We start from the raw sequence: 25202 nt of genomic DNA, 5'->3' as shown, positions 1-25202 counted from the left end.
CAGAGTTCCAGCAGCCCGGCCCCTCAGCTTCCCGCCCGCCCCTGGGCTTGGCCAGCTCCGCCTTCTGGCTTCCTCCGGACTCCTTAACTCCCAGGGTTGCGGCCAGCGGACGCGGATCTTCCGCGGTTCTTTCTCCGGCGATGTGAGAAGCGTCGCTGCCGCCGCCTGCGCTGGAGCGCATCACCCGCGGCCGCGAAACGATGGAGCGCGCAACGAGGCTCTTCCTGGCGCTGGATATCTTATGCCTCGTGGTTGGTAAGGGAGATTTGCCCCCCACAAAAAACCCCACACTACTAGCCACCCCCCCACTTCCCTGTCCCCTGTTTTGTCTGCGTTTGAACCCCCCTCTCCAAATTTATCCCTCCCTTTACGCGCATGGAAATGGGGAGAGGGGGCATCTCCTTGGACCCCCCCCCTCAAAGCTGCCCATCTAAGACTAAGCAGCCTGGCGCAAGTCGCCTCCATCTGCCCCCCCCCCAAAAAATAAGTTAGCTCTCCCTTCACCAACGAGGAAAGGGAGTGCGCCCCATTTTCGCCCAAAGTAGCCCAGCTAAACTAACCAGGACACCCGCAAAAATTGTAAATAACAGGCGTGGCTTTTGCAAATTCCTTCCCCCACCCCGCAAAAAAAAAAAACAAACACCTTTATGGGGAGGTCTTCTAGGAATTGCTCCTAAGTCTGCTCTCCCCCAACTGCTTTTGCTGAACTGCCTCCCCCCCCAAAAAAAATCTGGGATATTTGCCTCACTTGAGACACTCTGGATCTTAAATGGGGAGGGGGACTCTGAGCAACTTCTTTCTCCTGCTTTGGGGTCCCCAGGACCCCCACCCTATAGACACACACTGCTTCTCCAGTTAAGCACGTCTGTGCCTTAAAAAAAACAAAATAACCCCCCTCAATTCAGATCCCCAGCAAGAAATGATGAAATCCATTATACAGTCAACCTCCTAGCTTAACACCCCATATTTTCCTAATTTGGTCTCCTTTTGTTGTAAGTTCTATAAGTCATCTTCTTATTTGCTACCGCAAAAGGGGGGGGGGCTGAGGCTTGATTGATACCATCTGGGGGGTGGAGGGGGGGCTGAGGGACCAGTCCCTGCCCCCCAGTGCAAATAAATGTTGGCTTGGTTTGAATGCCAGCTCATCTGAATTCCTCCTTTTGATTCCTCTGTGAGGGATTCCCCCCCCCCGCGCCCCCCACAACCCCACAACGGAGGGAAGATTCGAATCCAGCGCTACTGTAGAAATCAGCCTCGCAGGGGGTTAGACTGATTCTCCGTGATTCTCTGGTTTTGATCGATCTCTATTTCAAGAAATGCCCTTCACGCTGTCTGTCGATCGCCTAGTGCTGGAAGGGTCTTAATTTGGTGATTTGTAACGACAACCCTAGAAGGCGGTCCGGGGAGCTGTTTTCTATTGCTGCTGTTTTTTGTGGAGGTGGGCTCTGAGGCTGATGGGTGGCTGGAAGCAGGTCTGCGTCCAAATCGGTTTGACCCACCACTGTTTTGTTCTTTGCTCAGAATTCTACCTTTCCTCCCGACTGAATGGTCCTCGGGGCGGGTTGTGATAGTTTGCAGTAAAACTCCCATATAGAGAGACCCCAGAACCACTCAGTCCACCAGCCTTTAACTCCCCTGGCCGCTGGTGTGCTACTGTCCTGGTGGAAGTGTGAAGAAATTAAAGCAAGATTCTAGTCCTCATCATTTCTAAATATCTAGGAATACGCCTTCTGTTGAGTCAGGCCGTTGCTCAATCTAGCCTGGCGTTTCCAACTCTGGCCGGCAGCAGCACACCAGGGTTTTTCATGCAGTCATAAAACTGGACCCCACGGTTCATCTCTAGCCCAACCCCGTGCAATGCAGGAATCTTTTTGCTCCACATCGGGCTCGAACCCACGACCCTGCAATTCAGAGTCTCGTGCTCTGCCGACTGAGCTGGTCTTGCTAGCTAGGGATGGTGGGAGTTGTAATCCAACAACAGTTTGGGAGGCGTTGCTTTAAAAGGCAAAGCAAGGTTCAAGTCAGGCATCCCCAAACTTCGGCCCTCCAGATGTTTTGGACTACAATTCCCATCATCCCTGACCACTGGTCCTGTTAGCTAGGGATCATGGGAATTGTAGGCCAAAACATCTGGAGGGTCGCAGTTTGGGGGTGCCTGGTTTAAGTCCTCATGCTGGCTCCGAAGGAAGGGCTGATTAAAAGGGGAACTTGGTAAGCTCCCTCTTATCAAGACAGGCACTGACTGGCAACAGCTTTCTGGGATCTTTGTGCATCGTGGATGTCTTCCCCCCCAGGGCCTTGCAGGGGGTTGGGCTAGATGACCGCCTGGGGTCCCTTCCAAGTCTACGATTCTAGGACAGGGCATTGGGTGAAGGGGAAGAGGTGGGGATGTGAGCCCGGCCTGGCGAGCAACATTGCAGCCTGCTCCCTGCCCTCTGGCCAGGAAGGGGGGGGCAGTTTGTCTCCACTTTGAGATCCCCGGAGGTGACATGACTTTTAGGCCCCCGGCTGCTGGCGGTGGACAAACTGCCCTGCCCTTCGCTTCCGTATTTGCCTGTCAAGGTTCATGATGACCTTTATACTGATGTAGAACAAGAGCCATAGAGCAAATGCGAAGCCCAGAACGAGCCCTGCAGGATCAATCGTTGGACTGGTCCTGTTGTGCGGAAGCCTGATGATCGTCTTCCAAAGCAGCTCCTCTGTTCTCAACTTAAAATTGGAAAGCGTAATGTTGGCGGTCAACAAAAGAGGTTCAAACCCTTCTCAAGGCAAATCTATTAAAACAATTTTTTTAGTATAAACACTGACAGCTGGGAAACACTGGCCTGCGAGCGCTCCAGTTGGAGAACAGCCTTTACCAAAGGTGCTGTGTGCTTTGAAGACACTTGAACTCAGGACGCAAGGGAGAAAGGTGCTAAGAGGAAGGCACGCCTGGCAAACCCTCGCCGGGATCAACTTCTGCCCAGAAACCTATGTCCCCACCATGGAAGGACGCGTGGATCCAGAATTGGCCTCCACAGTCACTTACAGACTCACTTTTAAAACCGTGTTTATGGAAGACAATCTTACTCAACTACAAGTGATCGCCAAAGAGGAAGAAGAATCGTTGTCAAGTTGGACGGGACCCTGGGGTCATCCAATCCAACCCCTTGCGATACAGGAATCTCGGCTAAAGCATCCGCGACAGATGGCCCTCCGACCTCTGCTGAAAAGCCTCCAAGGAAGGAGAGTCTCACAGCGCCCAACAAGATGCCTTTAGGAAACCCGCAATCAGGATTCGAACACAAGAGTGACTCTCCCTTTCCGGAGTTTCTGGCAAGTGGCATTCAGAAGCATTGCTGCCTCTGGCTGTGGAGGCTAGTCAGCCTGGCTAGTTGCCATCGATAGCCCTTTCCAACCCACAGTTTGTCCAATCCTCTTTTGAAGCCAAGCCATTGTAATTTCCAGTGGTGATGAGTTCCGTAGTTTAACTATGCATCGTCTCCCACTCCCAGCAAGGCTCATGGATTTGAACCCAGGACTGAAGTGAATTGGCTGTTAATTGTTCGTCTGTGACTCCAAATTTTGCAGGTATCAGAAGGGGGTGTCAATGAGCTTTATTCCGGATATACAGATGAATTGGTTCTTAGGAGAGAGGGGGGGGGGGGAGAGAGAGAGAGACTGACTTGCCCAAAGCCATTCAGTGGCAGGATTTGAATGCAGGGCTCTTCCGCCTCCATTAGAATAATACAGGCACGTCCAACAGGTAGACTGTGATCCACCAGTAGATCACTGGATGTCTGTGGTAGATCACTGCTAGATCACTGGCACCCCTAAAAAAAGCTCACCCAAAATTTTCCTCCTCCCTAAAAAAAGCTGAACTATGACCTGAAGCCCTAAACAAAAATGGGCCTCCCTCCCTCCTAAAAGAAGCTCAACAAGTTTGACCTAAACCCAAAAAAACAGGGCTTCGCTTCCTTAAAAAAAACTCAACAGCTTTGACCTGAACCCCCCCAAAAGGGGGTAGATCACTCCCAGTTTTTAACTCTGTGAGTAGATCAGAGTCTCTTGGGAGGTGGCCACCCCTGGAATAATAGAATCCTAGAATTATAAAGTTGGAAAGGTACCCTGAGAGTCATCTAGCCCAGGAATCTTTTGCCCAATGTGGGACTCAAACTCACGACCCACAATGAAGAGTCTCAAATTAATCTGGAGCAGTTTTTATTATTATTAATGCATGTTATGCTATAGAATGCAAAGTTAGCTCGCTTACGTATAACAAGATGAACTTGAAGCCGGTGGGAAATTAGAATTTATTTTTATTTTAAAGAATGGAATTTGGATTTATCGAAAGCACCGTCCTCTTAACATGGCTCCAGCTGTCTCCCATCCCGTCTTGCTTCTTCCATGGAATTCTAGGAAGAATTGTTTCAGGTAGCCTCGTGGCTTTTAAGACACCGTGGAGACAATGAAAAAACTTGCTCCTAACACACCTGATATATATTCAGAGGTAAACTGCCCTGGCAGATGGAGGCTTTTCTTTGCATTACTGTATTTATATTTTTATACAGCTTCAGGGTGAATTTAGGTTACAAACAAACCCAGCAAATGGAGACATTGCAGGGGGTTGGTCTTGATGACTCCCGGGGGCCCCTTCCAGCTCTGTGACTCTATGAAACAAGGAACTAAATCATCGAAGGCCATTCCATGACTACTACTGTTTAAATTTCATCAAAATAAAACGTATTTCAAATAGAGTTTGGGGCAGAGGGCGTGTGGCCCTCCAGATGTCATTGGACTCCAGCTCCCAGCAGCCCTTTCACCAAGTGGGGTCAGTGGCAAGGGATTATGGGAGTTGGAGTCCCTCACCCCCTGGAGGGCTTGTAAAATCATTCCCCCCCCCCCCCAAAAAAAGCTGGTAGAAATGTTCCTTTGAGTTCTCTCATGGCTAACAGCCCACCCCCTATGCAAATATTATGGAAAATACGGCTTAATTCCTCCCCCCTCCTTTTAAACCCCTTGGCCGACAACTGCCTTGTGGCTGAGAGTTCCACCGGTTAAACGCTGGGTTGTTTCGAGGGCTGAAAACGGGAACCAAGGTTCTGTGCTTAAATGGGCATTTTCAGAACCTCACACGCTTCTCCTGTATTCTGGACAAACACACCCCGCATTGCACTCCACCCCAAATTCATTATCGGTCAGCTGCGTTTGTGAAAGTCGAAGTCGAAACTGCAACAGATTGTTGCAGTACAGCACCAGGAGCATTATTCCTGTTAAGACAGAGGGAGACAAGGAGCGTTTCAAGTGGCAGCGAGTTCCCCTGCCTCACCCCTCCCCTCCCCCTGCTATTCTACAGACCTCTTTTTCTTTTTCTTTTCGGTTACAACAAGGCCCCCCCTCCCCCTTCACCCAAGCATGCAGAAATTGCTCCCTTATTTTCCCCCAAAGGCCCTGTTTTGCTTTCAAAATGACAGGCACTCAACTGCTTCGGTTTGCCATGAGAAGGAAATGATGATAGGGGCCGGCTAGAACAAGAGGCGACCTTTGGCCCTATGGGAAGATGGCAATCAGCCCCTGAGTACTTTTGCCCTCCGGGGAAAATCCGTACTTGTTTATTGCAATTTTTTTTTAAAAAAAGGGGGGGGAGAAATGCAAACCCAAAGGCGCCTCCTCGAAAGGTGGCCGTTATCAAATATCAACTTTCCATGTCCTTAAGGTGCTTGGCTGCAAAAATCATCCAAATAGTGTTTCCTTCCCCCCCCCCAAAAAAAGTGTGTGTGTGGTGTTGGTGGGGAAACTTGGCACACTGAGAAACCCAGGTTATTCTATCCTTTTATCCAACCCACTGAGAGATTTGTGTTCCTTACTTTTTTGGGGTCAAGCCTGTATTTTATTAAGGAAATCTGGGAGGAAAAGGAACGCAAAAGAGATTAGCTAAGCGGGAACCGTGCAATTAAATATATATCCTCGGGGGGGGGGCCTACGAAATGTAACTGCATGCCAGGGAACGTTAAGAAGAACCTGGTGGCTGGATCAGGCCAATGGATGCGGTCGACAACCAGTGGGACGCCGAGTGCGAGAGCCAACTCCCCCCTCCTGTGGTTTCCAGCAACTTGCATTCAGAAGCTGTCATGGCCAGTAGCAAAGCCATCTATAGGAGTATAGCATCTAGATCAAGGGAAGTCATAATACCACTGTATTCTGCTCTGGTCAGACCTCACCTGGAGTACTGTGTCCAGTTCTGGGCACCACAGTTCAAGAAGGATACTGACAAGCTGGAACGTGTCCAGAAGAGGGCAACCAAAATGGTCAAAGGCCTGGAAACGATGCCTTATGAGGAACGGCTTAGGGAGCTGGGTATGTTTAGCCTGGAGAAGAGAAGGTTAAGGGGTGATATGATAGCCATGTTCAAATATATGAAAGGATGTCATTTGGAGGAGGGAGAAAGGTTGTTTTCTGCTGCTCCAGAGAAGCGGACACGGAGCAATGGATTCAAACTTCAAGAAAGAAGATTCCACCTAAACATTAGGAAGAACTTCCTGACAGTAAGAGCTGTTCGGCAGTGGAATTTGCTGCCAAGGAGTGTGGTGGAGTCTCCTTCTTTGGAGGTCTTTAAGCAGAGGCTTGACAGCCATATGTCAAGAATGCTTTGATGGTGTTTCCTGCTTGGCAGGGGGTTGGACTGGATGGCCCTTGTGGTCTCTTCCAACTCTATGATTCTATGATTCTATGATCTAAATTTGCAGCAACCGCTGCCTCCTGTAGCAGGGAGTTCCGTAGTTTAAATACACACTGCGTGAAGAAGTCCTGTCTTTTTATCTTGCCCTGAATCTCCCAGCATTCAGCTTTGCTGCATGTCCCTGCGAGTCCCCCACTCTCCATTTATCGTTTAATAAACTTCTATCCTCTCGAACCTCACCTTTCCTCTAGTCCTTTGCAGGGGGAGCTGCTTTTTTCCTAGAAAAAAATAGGTTCTGGTACTCACCATGACGTTGTTAGCGGTAAGCGCCACACTTTTAGACAACAACAAAAAGAGGTACCCTTGTGAACCCTCTGTGGGGAAAACAAACAAACACTGGACATACGGTACGCAGCATTGGTCTAGGATAGCTCATGAGGCTCTTAATCCCAGGGTCGTGGGTTCGAGCCCCAGGTTGGCCAAAAGATTCCTGCATTGCAGGAGGTTGGACTAGATCATGGATAGGCACACTAACGCCCGGGGGCCAGATCCGTCCCACGGATGGTCTGGGAATCAGTGTGTTTTTACATGAGTAGAATGTGTGCTTTTATTTAAAATGCGTCTCTGGGTTCTTTGTGGGGCATAGGAATTCGTTCATTTCCCCCCCAAAACAAATATAGTCCGGCCCCCCACAAGGTCTGAGGGACAGTGCACCGGCCCCCTGCTGAAAAAGTTTGCTGACCCCTGTACTAGAACCTCTCTGTCTTATCCGTATTGAACTTTAGTTCAGGCAAGCAAGTCTGGGGAACCACCAGCTACTAGAACATGGGTAGGCGAACTAAGGCCGGGGGCCCGGATCTGGCCCAATTGCCTTCTAAATCCAGCCTGCCGACGGTCTGGGAATCAACGTGTTTTTACATGAGTAGAATGTGTGCTTTTATTTAAAAGGCATCTCTGGGTTATTTGGGGGGCATAGGAATTCGTTCATTCCCCACCCCCAAAAAATATAGTCTGGCCCCCCACAAGGTCTGAGGGACAGTAGACCTGCCCCCTGCTGAAAAAGTTTGCTGACCCCTGGACTAGATGAACCTGGTGGTCCCTATCCTGTGACTGCAGTGGTAGAGGTTTGGGTCAGGGAACTTAGTGATTCCTTTTTTAGTGGTTCCTGTGTGGCAGATCAGCTGCTCTGAGTGCTGTATATATCTTTTTCTTTTTGGGTCTTTATGATTTATAGTTCATTTGCACATATATACTGCAACTAATCCAGAATGCGGCAGCAAGACTGGGGACTGGGAGCGGCTGCTGAGACCACATAACACCAGGCCTGAAAGACCTACATTGGCTCCCAGTACATTTCCGAGCACAATTCAAAGTGTTGGTGCTGACCTTGAAAGCCCTCAATGGCCCTGTATACCTGAAGGAGCGTCTCCACCCCCATCGTTCTGCCCGGACACGGAGGTCCAGCTTCGAGGGCCTTTTGGCAGTTCGCTCCCTGCAAGAAGTGAGGTTACAGGGAACCAGGCAGAGGGCCTTCTCGGTGGTGGCACCCGCCCTGTGGAACGCCTACCCATTAGATGTCAAGGAAATAAACAACTATCTATTTAGAAGACATCTAAAGGCAGCCCTGTTTAGGGAAGTTTTTAATGTTTGATGTTTTAGCGTGTTTTTAATATTTTGTTGGGAGCCGCCCAGGGTGGCTGGGGAAACTCAGGCGGATGGGCGGAATATAAATTTGTTATTATTAATATTATTTATTATTATTATTTGTGCCGATGTTGCCTGTGGTTGTTTCCTTCTGGGAGAAGGCGGCACAAGGAGTTATTGGACATTATACGTGTAGTGGAATGCTAAGTCCTGCCTTTGTTTTGGGAAGTTTTTAATGACTGATGTTCTAATGTACTTTTCATCTTTTGTTGGAAGCCGCCCAGAGTGGCTGGGGAAACCCAGCCAGAGGGGCGGAGTATAATATATATTATTATTATTATTATTATTATTATTATTATTATTATTATATAGTATTATTTGTTTTGGGGAGGAGCTATGGAAGCAGGCAGGTCAACCGAAGCTCCTGCCTTAACTAGATTTACTTAGCCAAGAAGTCTTTGCTTTGTTTAAAAACCACCTGTGCAGAAATCAAAGATTCTGTATGCTGAACCCTCCCACTGTTTTTTTGCATTGACATGGGGCAACCTTTCTGCCTTTGACACCCACTGTTCTTGCAAAGCGACCTTGTGGCCTGCTCTTTAGGGTTGTCATGAGGAAGACGCAGGGGGGGAATCATAATAAGAGCCTCCACAACCAACATCCTTGGGAAGACAGGGAGAGGCAAATGCCACGAATAGGGAACAGGAATGAGCCGATCACTTTAAGGAAGTATTTTTAATTGCCGGCTAAAAGATACTCCTGATTCTGCTGGCAAAGCATTTGTTTAATTTTTTTTTAAAGTGTAAACACCCGTAAAGATTGGAGACACAATATGCTGTAAATGTGAGGCAGGATAGACAGTTAGATAAAAACATTGCACATTTGATGATTTAACAAAATCCATATGATTCTCTAAGGCAGCGGTGCCCAAACTTTTTCCAAAGAGGGCCAGATTTTAAGTGAACATGCGTGAGGGCCGACCAAAGTTGTTGAGCTTTTTCAAGGGTTTAACTTGTTGATTTTACCCCAGGACATATACTGCCACAGGGGGCCGAATTAAATTTTCCGGTGGGACGGATTAGGCCAGACATCCCCAAACTGCGGCCCTCCAGATGTTTTGGCCTACAACTCCCATGATCCCTAGCTAACAGGACCAATGGTCGGGGAAGATGGGAATTGTAGTCCAAAACATCTGGAGGGCCAAAGTTTGGGGATGCCTGGATTAGGCCCCCGAAACGGACTTTGGACATGCCTGCTCTAAGGGGAGAGAGCAACTCCCCAAGGAGGAAAGGCGATGTGATAGAAGGGTATAAAATTATACGTGGCTACGGAGGAAGAGTTTTCCTGCATCTCGTTAGCAGCCAGAGAAGCTGAATGTCGGAAGATTCAGGACAGATAAAAGGCAGAACTTCTTCAAGCCGCAGATAGTTTGAACCATGGAACTCCCTCCTGCAGGAGGCAGCAATGCCCACCAACTTCAAAAGAGGATCAGACAAATTCGCTAAGCTCTGCCTCCACCGATGAAAGCAGCATCGTTTCTGAATACCAGTTGCTGCAAACCGCAAGAAGGGAGAGCAGTGGCGTAGCGTGGTTTGCTGGCTCCCGGGGCAGGCGCCAAGAGTGTCTGGAGTGCCCTCCTTCCCACTGTAGCCAAGCGGGACCACCCTGCGCTGCATTGTGAGCCTGGCTGGTGAGTGGAGCCCTTGGATCATCTCTCACAAAGCAGCTTATGTCTGGCAGGGTGACGTGAGGAGCCAAATGTGGACGCGCACACCGCGAAAAATGTGCCCGGGGCCTGGCAACCCGCCCTCCACGCTATGCCCCTGGGGGAGCGTGCTTGTGCGCTCGGAACCTGCTTGCAGGCTTCTCGCCCGCACTGTGAGAACAGGAGTTTGGGCCATGGGCCTGATCCTGCAGGCTATTCCTATGTCCTGAATGAGAGAAGAGGCTGGCTCAGAGACTCTCTCTGGAACAAGCTGCCGGATCAAAAGATCCGGATTCGAGAGAGAGCTCTGCCCGTCCATCGACGGTTGTTCGCTCTGCATCGGGGTGTGGTTTGCCTGCCTGAGAGGTTTGGCGTGGGCTGCCTTTGAAACTCGCTTGTGGCTTGGCGAGAACTTTGGCTGGGCAGGTACGGAATGCAGACATTCCACCTGGATTGAGTAACTTTCTCCTCGGCTGTTTTATCTTGAGCCTAGCCCAAGTCCTTTTGCTTTTCGTGCGCACCGCACTCCTAAAGCCATGGGTAGGCAAACTAAGGCTCCATCGCCTTCTCAATCCGGCCCATGGACAGTCCGGGAATCAGCGTGTTTTTACATGAGTAGCATATGTCCTGATATTTAAAATGCATTAGCTGCCATTCGCTGCTAGTGATTAAATCAGGCTAGGAACTTTTGGAGATGTGTACAGCATGGGTAGGTAAACCAAGGCCCAGGGGCCAGATCCGGCCCAATCGCCTTCTAAATCCGGCCTGCGGACGGTCCAGCAATCGGCGTGTTTTTACATATGTCCTTTGATTTCAAAGGCATCTCTGGGTTATTTGTGGGACTTGCCTGGTGTTTTTACATGAGTAGAATGTGTGCTTTTATTTAAAATGCATCTCTGGGTTATTTGTGGGGCATAGGAATTTGTTCATTATTTTTTTTCAAAATATAGTCCACTCCCGCCCCCCCCCAAGGTCTGAGGGACCCCAGCTGAAAAAGTTTGCTGACCCCTGCGCCCTTGCGAAGCACACAACTTTCCCCAAAAGGATCCTGGCAACCAGGTGGATTTGATTTAAATCACTCGTCAGTAAGACTTGATTTAATGTACCTTTGACACCTTAAGTGTCAAAGGTACATCTCCATCTTTCCCTGAAAGCTGTATGATGAAGGTGCTTAATGCTCCTCTGTGGGGAGGAAGACCCACAGATAAGACCTTCACCCCCCCCCCCAAAGGCCACCCCCTGAGCATCTGAAGGTGGTGGAACTACCAAGAGGGTCCCCCCTCTTGCCAATCTCAGCACCCAAGAGAGTCTGAATGGAACCAGCCGCTGCATTTTGTACTCAAATTGAGATTCCGAGTCGTCTTCAAGGGCAGCCCCACACAGAGCGCATTGCAGTAATCCAGCCCGGAAGTCTACTGGCCAAACTTTCCTCCCAATGATGTCGCCGTCCGAAAGAGTATAGCCTCACATTTCGCCCCTTGTCTCCAAGGCCAGCAGGTTGGCCTCACTTTCCCCACCTGTAAAATGGGTGTGGAGGTGGTCTCCTTCAGAGACCTCTGTTAGATATACTGTATTAACCAAACCAGGTAATAGAATCAAAGCAAAGACAGCCTGAACTGATCCCATGAAGGTTGCTCGATACGCTGTTGGGATCGAGACTGGGAGAACTCGAGTTCAAATCCCGATTAAGCCACGAAACTTGCTGGGCGACTGGCTTTCTCTTTCAGCCAGCCCTGCCTCGCAGGGTTGGACTGAAGATTCAAATGGACACAGTGTTTGTGAAAGATCCTTTCGGAGGAGGAAGACTGACTCTTCGCCTTTAGGAAAACTCCAGTGAGATTTGCCTCGCGTTGCCAACAGGAGCAACAAAAGCGAGAGATAGATGGATAGGTCTCTGCCCCAATGGGCATACAATCTAAAGCCAACGGTTTGCTGGAGGAGAAGGAAGGAAGTGAGGATCGTCTTCCAAAGCAACTCCTCTATTCCAAACTTAAAAATGGAAAGCGTAATGCTGGTGGTCAACAAAAGAGGTTCAAAAACGTATTTTAAAAAATGTAGTATGAACACCGACAATTGAGAAACACTTTCCCGTGAGTGCTCCAATTGGAGAACGCCCTTTACCAAAGGTGTCATGGGTTTCGAAGACACTCGAACTCAGGACACAATGGAGAAACTCAGGTCACAAGGGAGGAAGGCATGCTTGGCAAATCCACACCGGGATCAACTCCCGCTTGGAAACCAATGTCCCCACTGTGGAAGGACGTGTGGATCCGGAATTGGCCCCCTCAGTCACTCACGGACTCACTGTTAAGACCGTGTTTATGGAAGACAATCTTACTCGGCTACGAGGGATCGCCAAAGAAGAAGAGAGCTATCCGGACACACCCGGAAAAGCCAGCTTTTTATGCCTTTTCCTCCAAATTAAGCTTTTACTCGCAAAATCACGCTCCCTCTGTGCTTTTTAAGGAAGCAGAAGCAACCTCCCTGCAATTTTAATTTACCACCCGTCCTGTATTTTAAACCTCCCGTCTCTCTCTCCACCCCCCATTTTCCATTTCCTCCTTCTCCCCCCTCCACCCCCGTTTAACCCATTTACGTCCTATTTTTATATTATACCTCCCCCACCGCACCGTAAAGTCTCGTTCCCGTGTGGAGCGACGTGGTTTTATTTTAGGTGTGTTTGTTTTTAGCGAGACAATCGGATGACCGTCCCTTGCCCCGGCGAGAGCAAGCAGGACTTCTCCCAAAATAGTTACCTACTGCTCCATAATCTTTTTTTTTTTTAAGCGCCTCTTAAGAAAAGCACAAAAAGGTTTAATTTCGAGTTTCTGCAGCTCTTCTTACCCCTAAATCTGGTTTAACCACAGGTGGGCATCGCTAGCGTCACGGCCGAAGTGGCGATTCGGACTGCCTTATTCTTTTCCCCCCGTTGCATTTTTCATCTGGGAATAGAGCAGGGTGTAAACGACAGCCTAAATGTGCCTCTAAAATTAGGATTTCTTGTCGCACCTGCTTCCTCCAGCCAGCCACGGGTGAATAAAAGCTTATGTTTAGAGATCACCCATATAGTTTTTGTGTGAGCGAGGAAGGATATAAATATCATTTGTGGCCAGTTCTCCAGCGGTTTTGGGGGTCAGGCAACATAGAATCATAGAACCCGAAAAGGGCTCCCAGGGTCATCTAGTCCAACCCCCTGCAATGCAGGAATCTTTTTGCTCAGCGCGGAATTCGAACCCACAACCCTGACATTCAGAGCCTCATGAGCTACTGCACTCATGGCCCACCTGTTTCTCCAAGGAGCTCTAGGGGGGCATGTAAGTGGTTCTCCCGCTCCCCCCCACCCCACCTCACAACAACCCTGCGAGGCTGGGGGGCACTCTGTGCATGCTCAGAGACCATGCACAGCTCCCTGCTTATCAAGGGGACGTGGCCAGGGAAAGGGTCATTTGGTGCAATGCCCTGAAGGCGGGAATGTGGGGCTCGAAGCCACAACCCTGAGATTAAGAGTCCGGTGAGGCGGTCCTGAAATTTTTGGATTTGTCGGTTCGGGTTTTCTTCCTCCAGAGGCAGAAAGTGGAAACCGAGAAGGTGCCTCCTTCCACCACCCCCCTTTCCCCTCATGCTTAGAAGAACCGGTCAGGCCAGTTGCCTTGCCGGCAATAAGTGCCTTTGCAGAAGGGTTGGGCCAGCCCTAATAAAAGTGGGCGGGCGAGAGGCTTGTTTACATTGGGAGTTGTCCTGCCCCTCTGGGTTCTGTGGCCACAGCTCAAAACAGTGTCACGCTTTTAATCCGGGAGTTCTGGGCTCAGGGTGGCCCTCTAGCGGCTGTGGGCAAGTCGCTGTCTCGCTCCCCCATCACCCAGGATTAAAACACCTAGCACAGGGGTCAGCAACCTTTTTCAGCCGTGGGCCGGTCCACTGTCCCTCAGACCTTGTGGGGGGGGCTACTATATTTGGGGGGGGGAAGGGAACAAATTCCTGTGTCCCACAAATCACCCAGAGATGCATTTTAAATAAAAGGACACATTCTACTCATGTGAAAACAGGCTGATTCTCGGACCGTCCACGGGCTGGATTGAGAAGGCGATTGGGAGGGTTGTGGCTTTGAGCCCCGCCTTCCCGCCTTCAGGGCATTGCACCAAATGACCCTTTCCCTGGTCACGTCCCCTTGATAAGCAGGGAGCTGTGCGCGGTCTCTGAGCATGCACAGAGTGTCCCCCAGCCTCACAGCAGGGTTGTTGTGAGGTGGGGTGGGGGGAGCAGGAGAACCACATACATGCCCCCTAGATATGATAGCCATGTTCAAATATATAAAAGGATGTCATATAGAGGAGGGAGAACGATTGTTTTCTGCTGCTCCAGAGAAGCGGACACGGAGCAATGGATTCAGACTACAAGAAAGAAGATTCCACCTAAACATTAGGAAGAACTTCCTGACAGTAAGAGCTGTTCGGCAGTGGAATTTGCTGCCAAGGAGTGTGGTGGAGTCTCCTTCTTTGGAGGTCTTTAAGCAGAGGCTTGACAGGCATATGTCAAGAATGCTTTGATGGTGTTTCCTGCTTGGCAGGCGGTTGAACTGGATGGCCCTTGTGGTCTCTTCCAACTCTTTGATTCTATGATTCTATAAGACAATCTCAAGTATGGCTGTTTTTGAGATTCTGAAATCTCTCTCTCTCTCTCTCTTTTCTCTCTCTCTGTCTCTGATGACGACCCGCCTCCAAGTCTGAAAACCTTGCTAATAAACTTGCACGATGTGATTTACTGCCGCCTGGCTCCTCCTGACAACCTTTTTCTTCTCCCCACTTCCAGCCTCCCTGCCGTTCATCATCCTGACGTTGGTGAACTCTCCCTACAAGAGGGGGTTCTATTGCGAAGACCCCTCCATCCGCTATCCCTACAAGGCAGACACCATCACCCACGGAGCGATGGCCGGCGTAACTATTCCTTGCACCGTTCTCATTGTAAGGAAAGCGGTTGTTACGATAGCCGGGGGAGGGGGGGGGCTCTCACACTTCAATCCTTACAACAACACCTAGCACAATCCTTCTGTGAGCTGCTTCTTTTTTAAAAAAAAAAAATTAAATGTTTACCGGTATTTGGTTTTCGAATCAAAGTTTTAAATAATAAAAATTAAAACAATTTTTTATTGATACCCCACCCTCCCCAGTGAGAGCCAGGCTCAGGGCGGCTGACATCAATAAAATTACAATAAAACATAAAAGAAAGAAAAATTGATTAAAATGCAGATTAAAATACAATTTTAATTTTTTTAAAAAAAATGCAGCCTCATTTTAAAATGGCCCAAATCAAAAAACCCTAGGCCAGGCGGAACAGCTCTGTCTTGCAGGCCCTGCGGAAAGATGTCAAATCCCGCAGGGCCCTGGTCTCCTGTGAGAGAGCGTTCCACCAAGTCGGGGCGAATACTGAAAAGGCCCTGGCCCTAGTTGAGGCCAGCGTCTTATGGTTCGGGATCTCCAAAATATTGTTATTTGTGGACCTTAAGGTCCTCCGTGGGGCATACCAGGAGAGGCGGTCCCGTAGGTACGAGGGTCCCAAGCCGCATAGGGCTTTAAAGGTCAAAACCAGCACCTTAAACCTGATCCTGTACTCCACCGGGAGCCAGTGCAGCTGGTAAAGCACTGGATGAATGTGATCCCGCGGCCGGGACCCCGTAAGGAGCCTCGCCGCGGCATTCTGCACCCGCTGGAGTTTCTGGGTCAGTTTTAAGGGCAGCCCCACGTAGAGCGAGTTACAATAATCAAGCCTGGAGGTGACCGTCGCATGGATCACTGTGGCCAGATCAGGGCGAGAGAGGTAAGGGACCAACTGCTTGATACGGCGGAGATGGGAAAATGCCACCTTAGCTGTGGCTGCAACCTGCGCCTCCATGGAAAGGGAGGTGTCAAAGGTTACACTCAAACTTTTGACGAAGGCGCTGGCACTAGTTTTGTTGTTGTTGTTTAGTCGTTTAGTCGTGTCCGACTCTTTGTGACCCCATGGACCAGAGCACACCGGGCACTCCTGTCTTCCACTGCCTCCCGCAGTTTGGTCACACACATGTTCATAGCTTCAAGAACACTGTCCAACCATCTCATCCTCTGCCGTCCCCTTCTCCTTCTGCCCTCCATCTTTCCCAGCATCAGGGTCTTTTCCAGGGAGTCTTCTCTTCTCATGAGGTGGCCAAAGTATTGGAGCCTCAGCTTCACGATCTGTCCTTCCAGATCAGCTTCGAGGGCTGATTTCCTTCCGAATGGAGAGGTTTGATCTTCTTGCAGTCCATGGGACTCTCAAGAGTCTCCTCCAGCACCATAATTCAAAAGCATCAATTCTTCGGCGATCAGCCTTCTTCGTGGTCCAGCTCTCACTTCCATACATCACTACTGGGAAAACCATAGCTTTAACTATACGAACCTTTGTCGGCAAGGTGATGTCTCTGCTTTTTAAGATGCTGTCTCGGTTTGTCATCGCTTTTCTCCCAAGAAGCAGGCATCTTTTAATTTCGTGACTACGGTCACCATCTGCAGTGATCAAGAAGCCCAAGAAAGTAAAATCTCTCACTGCCTCCATTTCTTCCCCTTCTATTTGCCAGGAGGTGATGGGACCAGTGGCCATGATCTTGGTTTTTTTTATGTTGAGCTTCAGACCATATTTTGCGCTCTCCTCTTTCACCCTCATTAAAAGGTTCTTTAATTCCTCCTCGCTTTCTGCCATCAAGGTTGTGTCATCTGCATATCTGAGGTTGTTGATATTTCTTCCGGCAATCTTAATTCCGGCTTGGGATTCATCTAGTCTAGCCTTTCACATGATGAATTCTGCATATAAGTTAAATAAGCAGGGAGACAATATACAACCTTGCCGTACTCCTTTCCCAATTTTGAACCAATCAGTTGTTCCATATCCAGTTCTAACTGTAGCTTCTTGTCCCACATAGAGATTTCTCAGGAGATTTCCCCCTTCATGGATCAATGCCTTGTCGTGGCGAAGGGGCTTGAATAACTCAAAGAAGCTATGAGCTACGCCATGCAGGGCTACCCAAGATGGACAGGTCATAGTGGAGAGTTTTGACTAAATGTGATCCATCTGGAGAAGGACCTGGCAAGCCACTCCAGTATCCCTGTCAAGAAAACTCCATGGACAAAGACAACTGGCACTAGTTGAGCCCCCACAAAAGATGGGAGTTGGCCCCCCAACCCCATGTCATCCTGACCCAACCAGAGGACCTCTGTCTTCGAAGGATTTACCTTCAACTGGCTCCCACGTAGCCATCCAGCCACACACCCAACATACAACACAGAAACGAGATTCCACAGAATCTCCTGGACTTGTCCCCTCCCCTTTGTGGGTCCTACTGTTAATAATTCCCTCCTGCACCTTTTATGATAATCCAAATCTTTTACATCTCCATGATGTCCAAAATTTACCATTAAACTACCGGCGTTATTCCAACCCTACTAACGGTTTTAACTGTTTATAATGGTTCTTAAGATAAGTTGCAAACTTTCCCCATTCCTTATTAAATTTTTCGTCTTCCTGATTTCTTATTCTTCCGGTCATTTTTGCCAGTTCGGCATAATCCAGGCTTCCTCAACCCCGGCCCTCCAGATGTTTTGAGACTACAATTCCCATCATCCCTGACCAGTGGTCCTGGGATTTCGACACCTAGAATTCCTAAAAGGAAGGCTTCAGGGTTCGTTTGTTTTTAGAAAAGGTTATTTTAAACTTTTTTTCAACTCGTTATATATAATTTCCCAAAATCCTTTCACTACCTTACATGCCCACCACATATGATGAAAGGTGCCTTCTTTTTCCTTACATTTCCAACATACATTTGACCCTGTTTTATATGTTTTTGCTAATTTACGGGGGGTTAAATACCAACGTTACATCATTTTCATATAGTTTTCTTTCAGCGTGTATCGTACTGTCCCGGTCCCATAACTTCTCTCATGCTGTAAGTTGAATGTTATACCCCAAATCTCTCGTGTATCATTACTGTTCATCTTTTGTATACCATTCTAGCATTAATTTGTGCATTTTTAGAGTAATTTTGTTTCATTCTCTAACAGCTCTTTTTCAAATATGGAGGTTTCATTAAAAAAACAACTTTCTTTCATTCCATCCAATCTTAGTCGAACTCAGAGCCGCTTGGCCTATTGAAGTCAATGGACATGACTAATTTAGGGATTCATCTACATTAGTAAAAAAAAAATCGATCTGAATGTGTTATAAACATGCATCACCAGATAGCGCCAGAGAGCAAAAAAAAATTCTATATGATTTTCCATAGCGATTTTTTTCCTTCTGTTAAAACGATTTAATTTCTTATTTATAGCATTTTCCCCTGTGTGTAGATCCACCCTAGGTCCATTAATCCCATTGAAATGAAGGCACATGACTAATTTAAGTCCATTAATCAATTTCTCTCTCTTTCAATAGCTCAGTTGGTAGAGCATGAGGCTTAATCTCAGGGCTGTGAGTTCGAGTCCCCCATTGGGTAAAAAGATAACTGCGTTGCAGGGGGTTGAATTAGATGACCCTCGGGGTCCCAGCTCTACAGTTTTATGATTCCTATAAATACCCGTTTGTAGATTTCTGCCGGGGAGGCATATCTCGTCTACACTGAGCGCTTGTACTCCCGCTCTAAATTCAACAATTACCTCGCCGCGCTCTACAAGGTGGTGGGGACCTTCCTGTTTGGCGGCGCCATCAGCCAATCACTGACAGACCTGGCCAAGTACATGATTGGACGCCTGCGGCCCAACTTCCTGGCGGTCTGCAATCCCGATTGGTCGAAAGTCAACTGCTCGGTTTATGTCCAGCTGGAAGACATCTGCCGGGGCAACTTCAAAGACATAACTGAGTCCAGGTAAGGGTGGAAGGACTCGATTAGTCTTGGCAGCTGCTCCAGACACCGGGAGAGCTGCTGCCGGTCAGAGCGGGCAATGCCGGGCTGAGTGGAGCGGTCAGGTTAACAGTTTCTATTTATTTCGGATGCTTCCATCCAACACTTTCTTCAGAGCGTTTGAACGACATAGTAGAGCGTGAGCCGCTTAATCTTAGGGTTGTGGGTTCGAAAGATCCCAGCGTTGCAGGGGGTCACACTAGTTGACCCTCGGGGCCCGTTTCAACTCTGTGGTTCCTTCCACCAGGCAGGGCCAGACCGCTTCACTCCAAGGACTCTGCTACATTAGTCAAAAAACAGCGTTTTGAATGCGTTACAAACGTGCAACACTAGATGGCGCAATAGAGCGGAAAACTTTTCTGTGCGATTTTACATAGTGTTCCCCCCCCTTTTGTTATGATGATTTGATTTCTGACTTATTTATAGTGGGGGTTTTCCTGTGTGTAGATACATCCCAAGAACAGTTGCCTGCCAAGTACTTTTAGAACCCGAAAATGTGTTTATTTTTTATTATTATTTGTAATCTCTTTTTCCACCCTCCTAGGTTATCTTTCTATTCTGGACACTCCTCATTTGGAATGTACTGCATGATGTTCCTAGCAGTAAGTGTGCCATTTCTTTCCCGACTTCCCCAGCTCACAACAGAATAATAATACAGTAATAATAATAATAATAACAACAACAACAACAACAGCGATAAAACATCAACCATAAAAAACTTCCCTCAAAAGGGCTGCCTTCAGATGTTTTCTAAAAGTCAGGTAGTTGTTTATTTCCTTGACATCTGATGGGAGGGCATTCCACAGGGCGGGTGCCACCACCGAGAAGGCCCTCTGCCTGGTTCGCTGCAACCTCACTTCTCGCAGGGAGGGAACCGCCAGAAGGCCCTCGGAGCTAGACCTCCGTGTCCGGGCTGAGCGATAGGGGTGGAGACGCTCTTTCAGGTATACTGGGCCAAGGCAGTGACTGGCCCAAGATCACCCAGTGAGCTTCATGGTCTCGCCCAGGTCAGAGTCCAACCCCCAAACCGTTAGGCCACCCTGGTTCTGAATGCTAACATAAAAGAACATGTAAACTCTATATGCTGCTACTAAAGGTACCTGACCTTAGATGAACCCACCAATGATTCCTGCAGTGCATGGGGTTAGACCCGATGACCCTTGGGGGTCCCTTCCAACTCTGCGATTCTGTGATAGGACAGATACATCCTGGTTGCTACGATGAAGAAAAAGGGAGGAGCAGAATATGGACTTCTGGAAAATAAGGCAGAAAGGGGCAAAGTCATTCAAGTTGAGGGGGAAACAGCAGCTCTTTAGGACCCAGGAATTCCTAATGCCTGGTGCCTGAACAACTCATGTGCCAATCACAGCTCCAACTTTACTTATTGGCTAAAGACATGGAAAGGTGGGAGCAGCCAGGCTGCCTCATTTCTCAGAAGTCAGAAGGCTACCTGCACATTTTGCTTTGTAACTTTCTTACTGGGAGGGCTAGAAACTCATAGAATTGTAGAGTTGGAAGGGACCATTAGGGTCATCTAGTCCAACCCCTTGCAATGCAAAAATAAAATAAAATTGCCCAATGTGGGGCTTGAACCTGTGACCCTGAGATTAAGGGTCTCATGCTGTCTGCCTCTTGTTACCCTGGATGGGGACGGGAGAGAGGACTATGTGTAGGAACCAGCTGACTGCACCCGGGTAAAATTTGCATTTGCTGTTGTACCCACTGAGCTACACTCCCCCTCTTAAAAACAGTCAGACTCTAGTCTTCATAGTTTTAACGAAAGGGTGAATTCCAATAGGAAGGTGCCTTACCCTAAGTTAGCCCTACCTGGAGGCACCGAGGATTGAAAGTGGGACCTTTTGCATGCGAAATAGCTTGGCCAGTGAGCTATGGTCCTTTTCCCCTAAGTGATAAGCAAGGTTCTAGTCCTCCCCGTGTAATGATTGCACTGACCAATGGTGGCTCTCCAGAGTTTCAGGCAAGCCCTTGGGAACTGAGCCTGGGACCTTTCTGAGTGCAAAAGTAGGTGGGCTCTGCCTCCCGGCAACGACCTTTTTAAAACGAAGCAAGGTTCTAGTCCTCATTGTTAGGAATAAAGGGGTGGTTTGAAGAGGCGCACAGAAAGCTGCTTGCTGCTGAGTCTAGCTCGGGATAACCCGCACTCGCTGTCAGCTAACTCTCCAGCCTTTCAGGCCTACCTTGAGACTAAACCAGGAACCTTCTGCATGCAAGGCAGCCGACCCTTTCTGCAGGTCAGAAATCTGCTCTGAAACCAATCCCTCCCCTCTCTCTCTCTCTCTCTCTCTCTCTCTCTCTCTTTCTTTCCAGCTCTACGTCCAAGCACGCCTGGTGGGGCGATGGGCACGCCTGGTTCGGCCTACCATCCAGTTCTTCCTCATCTCCTTTGCCATCTTTGTGGGCTACACCCGGGTCTCGGACTATAAACATCACTGGAGTGACGTGTTGGCGGGGCTCCTGCAAGGAATGCTGATTGCTGTCCTCATCGTAAGTCTGTGGTGGGGGGGGGGGCTGAGGTGGGAAGGGGGCATAGTACATCGGGGGCCCCCGGGGCCCTGCCAGGATGGGGGTGCAGAGAACCGAGTTGCCCTCCTCCCTTCCCCCATCCTCTCTCCCTAACACACACAGCTCCTAAACCAATTCCCTTGCGGTTCTCTTCCTGCTTCTGATTGGCTGGAATGCCTGCGAACATTCCGTGATGTCACTGTTCGTGGTCTTCATTTCATAAGATTTATACATTGTTTGATTGTAAAAAAAAACCAACAAAACACACACACACACACAGAGAGAGAGAGAGAGAGAGAGAGAGAGAGAACCTCAAAGTTTTTTAAAGAAAGATAAAACGAGGAAACATGCAGAAATATTAAAATGGATTAAAATTGCCTCTACTTTCTAAACATCATCAGAGTCAGCTTGCCGAAACGGGGCGGTTTATGTTAGCAGGCGCCGAAACGAGTCTAGCAAAGGCAGCCAGCTGCTTGATGTCTACAGGCAGGGAGTTCCAAAGCCAAGTTCTTACAAATGTGGAACAGGGCTTATACGAGGCACGTTTAGCAGGGGCAATTCCACCAACCAAAGCGATTTAAGTGGTTTCCTGTGGGGCAAGGCAAATCCCACAGGTAAAGTGGTCCCAAGTGGTTAGGCGGGGTTATATAGTAACACCTTGAACTCGGCCCAGCCGCAGATCAGCAACCATTGCAGACCTCTAAGCACTGGAGTTCTCTGCTGACGACTAGCATTGTAACCTGTGAGGCAATATTCCCCATGTCTGAATGCGCCCTCTGTCCGGGGGCTGGTGGGAAGGATTCGCCCAGGGGTTTCGTTGCCTCCTCCCAGTCCCTTTTCGCTCTCGGCCCCTCAATATTTGCCGCCTGAGGCAGCCGCCTAGCTCTGCCTCATGGGAGGGCCAGCACCGGGAGTTACACTCGAAACGCCACACTTTATTTCCTGCCTCTCCAGGTCCGATACGTCTCTGACTTCTTCAAGCACCGGCCCCCGTCCCTATGTCCCGAAGACCCCACACACAAGCCCAACGTCCCCCTCAGCGAGCCGGACAGGAACCATTACACCTACGAGGACGCGGCCTGAACTCTTGCCCGAAGTTGTGTCTCTTTTTCTGGGGGGCAGGCAGAAAGACTCGTCTGCGCCGCTCATCCGAAAAAGCTCCTTTCCGAAAAGCGTTTTGCTTTTGAACTTTCGCGATGGAGATAATTGGGAACGGCCGGATTATTTTTATTTTTTACCGTTTGCTCGGAAGCCACGATGCCCGTTATAACTGCACGATGTATTTTGCACCTCTAGATTGCACCCGAAAGAAAAAAACGAATCAAGGAAAGGCAGGAGACGGACTCATAACTTCTTGCAGAAGTGTGTGCTGCTTTTTTTAGTTCTTTCGTCGCGGGAATCTCGGAATCTCGGTTGCATTGAAGTTGCCCCCGTCCCCTCTGTGAATTGTTCGCACTCTTGTGCCGTTAACAGGAGCCTGGCCTGCAGTTTTTTAGCGGGGGCGGGGGGGGAGGTTTCCCGAGCTATGCGGAAGTTTGTCAGCAGACCTGGGTAGCCATTTAAAAATTCTCTCCCTCCTGCTAAGTTGGCAACCCAAATATCCTGGCAGCAGAGCGATAGGGTCCAGGCTGGCAAAAAACAAAAACAAAACACCCCACCATTCCCTTAAGGCTCTCCTCCTCCCTACCTACACACAGGGAGGTTTTGGCACAGAGATTATGAGTAACCGGATCGGGGCCCATTATCTGAAGAAGAAGAAAAAGGCTGGCAGGCTGGCATGCAAGCGGGTGGAGAGAGGTGCCCATGTTCAGGGAACAAGTTTGGCAACAGGTAAAGGGGGTATTGGAGGGGGGGAATCTCTTTTTAGCCCATGACGGCTTGGAGAAACTTCAAATTCCAAGCCCGGGGTTTCCGCCACCCGACGAAATAAGAGGAGAATTCAATAAAGAGGAGGAAAATCTTGCAGCGAACCTGAGCTAAGGACCCTTGTTTGTTTATTTTCTGAAGTACCTCTGCTCCAATCAGAACTGCCCAAAACATTAAATGAGAAACTGGTGGGCTCTCCTTCCTTGCCGGGGTGTGTGTGTTCTAAGCAGATTTGTCCATTTCCCGCACACGAGGCCCCGAAACACGGGCAGCGGCACCTGCTTCCGGCGAGACTTTGTCGGAATGTGTCATCGCTTCGGGCAAGCGGGGGGGCACAACCACAAGGGGGGCAACTTCCCGTTTTGCCTTAGGCGGTGGGACGGGACATGCCACCCCATTCAAAAACCTCCAAGGGAGGAGAGGCCTGTCAAACAGTTCCTTACCGTCTAATGTCGCATGGGGTTGAGCTAGATGTCCTTTGGGGTGCCCTTGCAAGTCTGCGATGAAGTGAAATTGCACCTCTTCCGAAAGATGGAGAGAGCAAGGCTCTTGGTGATCTGCTGCAAGGCTGGTGATGCTCCTCTCTCCTTCTCCCCCTGACCCCCATTTTTTAAAATTTTATTTAAACCCAGTCCGATTCTGTGAGCTCCCAGATGGAACCGAGGCTTCTCTGCCTGGTCCTAAGACCCCTTGCTGGGCCACTGGCCACGCAGATAGAGCTCAGGACTGGGCCTTTAGAGTTGTGGCACCTCACCTTCAGAACTCTCTGCCTCTGGATATTGGATAGGCACCTTCCTGTTTTCTTTTCAGACCTTCCTCTTTCGACAGGCTTTTTCCCACCAAAATCTCCCCCAAACTGCACTTAGACCGGAATTGCTTTTAATACGGTTTTTATCGTTTCATTGCTTTCAGAAGAATGGGGCGTTGTGAATTGAATAATCATGGCTATAATTGCCAAGCCCAGAAAGCTGCCCCTCGGTAGTTACTAACACACAGTGGTTGTGTTCTGACTTCGCGGTCGGAGGCGACAACGCTTGTGAATGCCCCTGGAGGGGAGAGTTGCTCTTGGGTTCGAATCCTGATTGTGGGTTTTCCCTGTTGAGGTATCTGTTTGGCTGCTGCGAGAACAGGATTTTGGACTAGATGGGCCACTGGCCTGATACCAGCAGGCTGTTCTTATGTTCTCATGGAACCTCCAAATGCCGAGGCAGTCTATCCAGATTCCTGTGTTCTCAGGGGTATTCGGACACTGCAAAGACAGGGTGCTGGGATAGCTGGATCCAGGGGGGCACTTCTTACTAACTTTAAAAACACACACACAAATCTCAATGGGGCGACTGGAAGGAAACAAGAAAATGAAACTGAAATGCACAGATTTGGCTATCCTCATGTGTAAGGTAAAGGTAAAGGGACCCCTGACCATTAGGTCCAGTCGTGACCGACTCTGGGGTTGCGCGCTCATCTCGCATTATTGGCCGAGGGAGCCGGCGGACAGCTTCCAGGTCATGTGGCCAGCATGACAAAGCCGCTTCTGGCAAACCAGAGCAGCACATGGAAACGCCGTTTACCTTCCCGCTGGAGCGGTTCCTATTTATCTACTTGCACTTTGAGGTGCTTTCGAACTGCTAGGTTGGAAGGAGCAGGGACCGAGCAACGGGAGCTCACCCCGTCACAGGTATTCGAACCGCCAAACTTCTGATCGGCAAGCCCTAGGCTCGGTGGTTTAGACCACAGGGCCACCCGCGTCCCCTATCCTATCCTCACATGTACACACACACACACAAAAAAAAACACCACAGGTGCATAGACACACACAATTGGTAGCTAAAGGAGCAGTCAAAACACTACCAAATGTGGAAAACAGTGGTACCTCGGGTTACAGACGCTTTGGGTTACAGACTCCA

The 25202-nt window shown here is 49.1% G+C and overlaps 1 protein-coding gene across 1 annotated transcript; it reads left to right on the top strand.

Annotated features, from left to right (window-relative positions):
- The first annotated feature begins 58 nt into the window (after positions 1–58).
- On the top strand, positions 59–23407 carry PLPP2 (phospholipid phosphatase 2). The gene is made up of 6 exons (XM_035120215.3): positions 59–255; positions 14817–14968; positions 18596–18873; positions 19454–19511; positions 21238–21414; positions 22387–23407. The coding sequence occupies exons 1-6, from the start codon at positions 201–203 to the stop codon at positions 22513–22515; spliced, it is 849 nt and encodes a 282-aa protein (XP_034976106.1). The 5' UTR covers positions 59–200; the 3' UTR covers positions 22516–23407.
- The last annotated feature ends 1795 nt before the right edge of the window (positions 23408–25202 follow it).

The sequence above is a fragment of the Zootoca vivipara genome, chromosome 6 (assembly GCF_965207765.1).
Source record: "Zootoca vivipara chromosome 6, rZooViv2.hap1.1, whole genome shotgun sequence".
Taxonomy (NCBI): Eukaryota; Metazoa; Chordata; class Lepidosauria; order Squamata; family Lacertidae; genus Zootoca; species Zootoca vivipara.
This window is presented reverse-complemented; position numbering and strand designations above follow the sequence as displayed.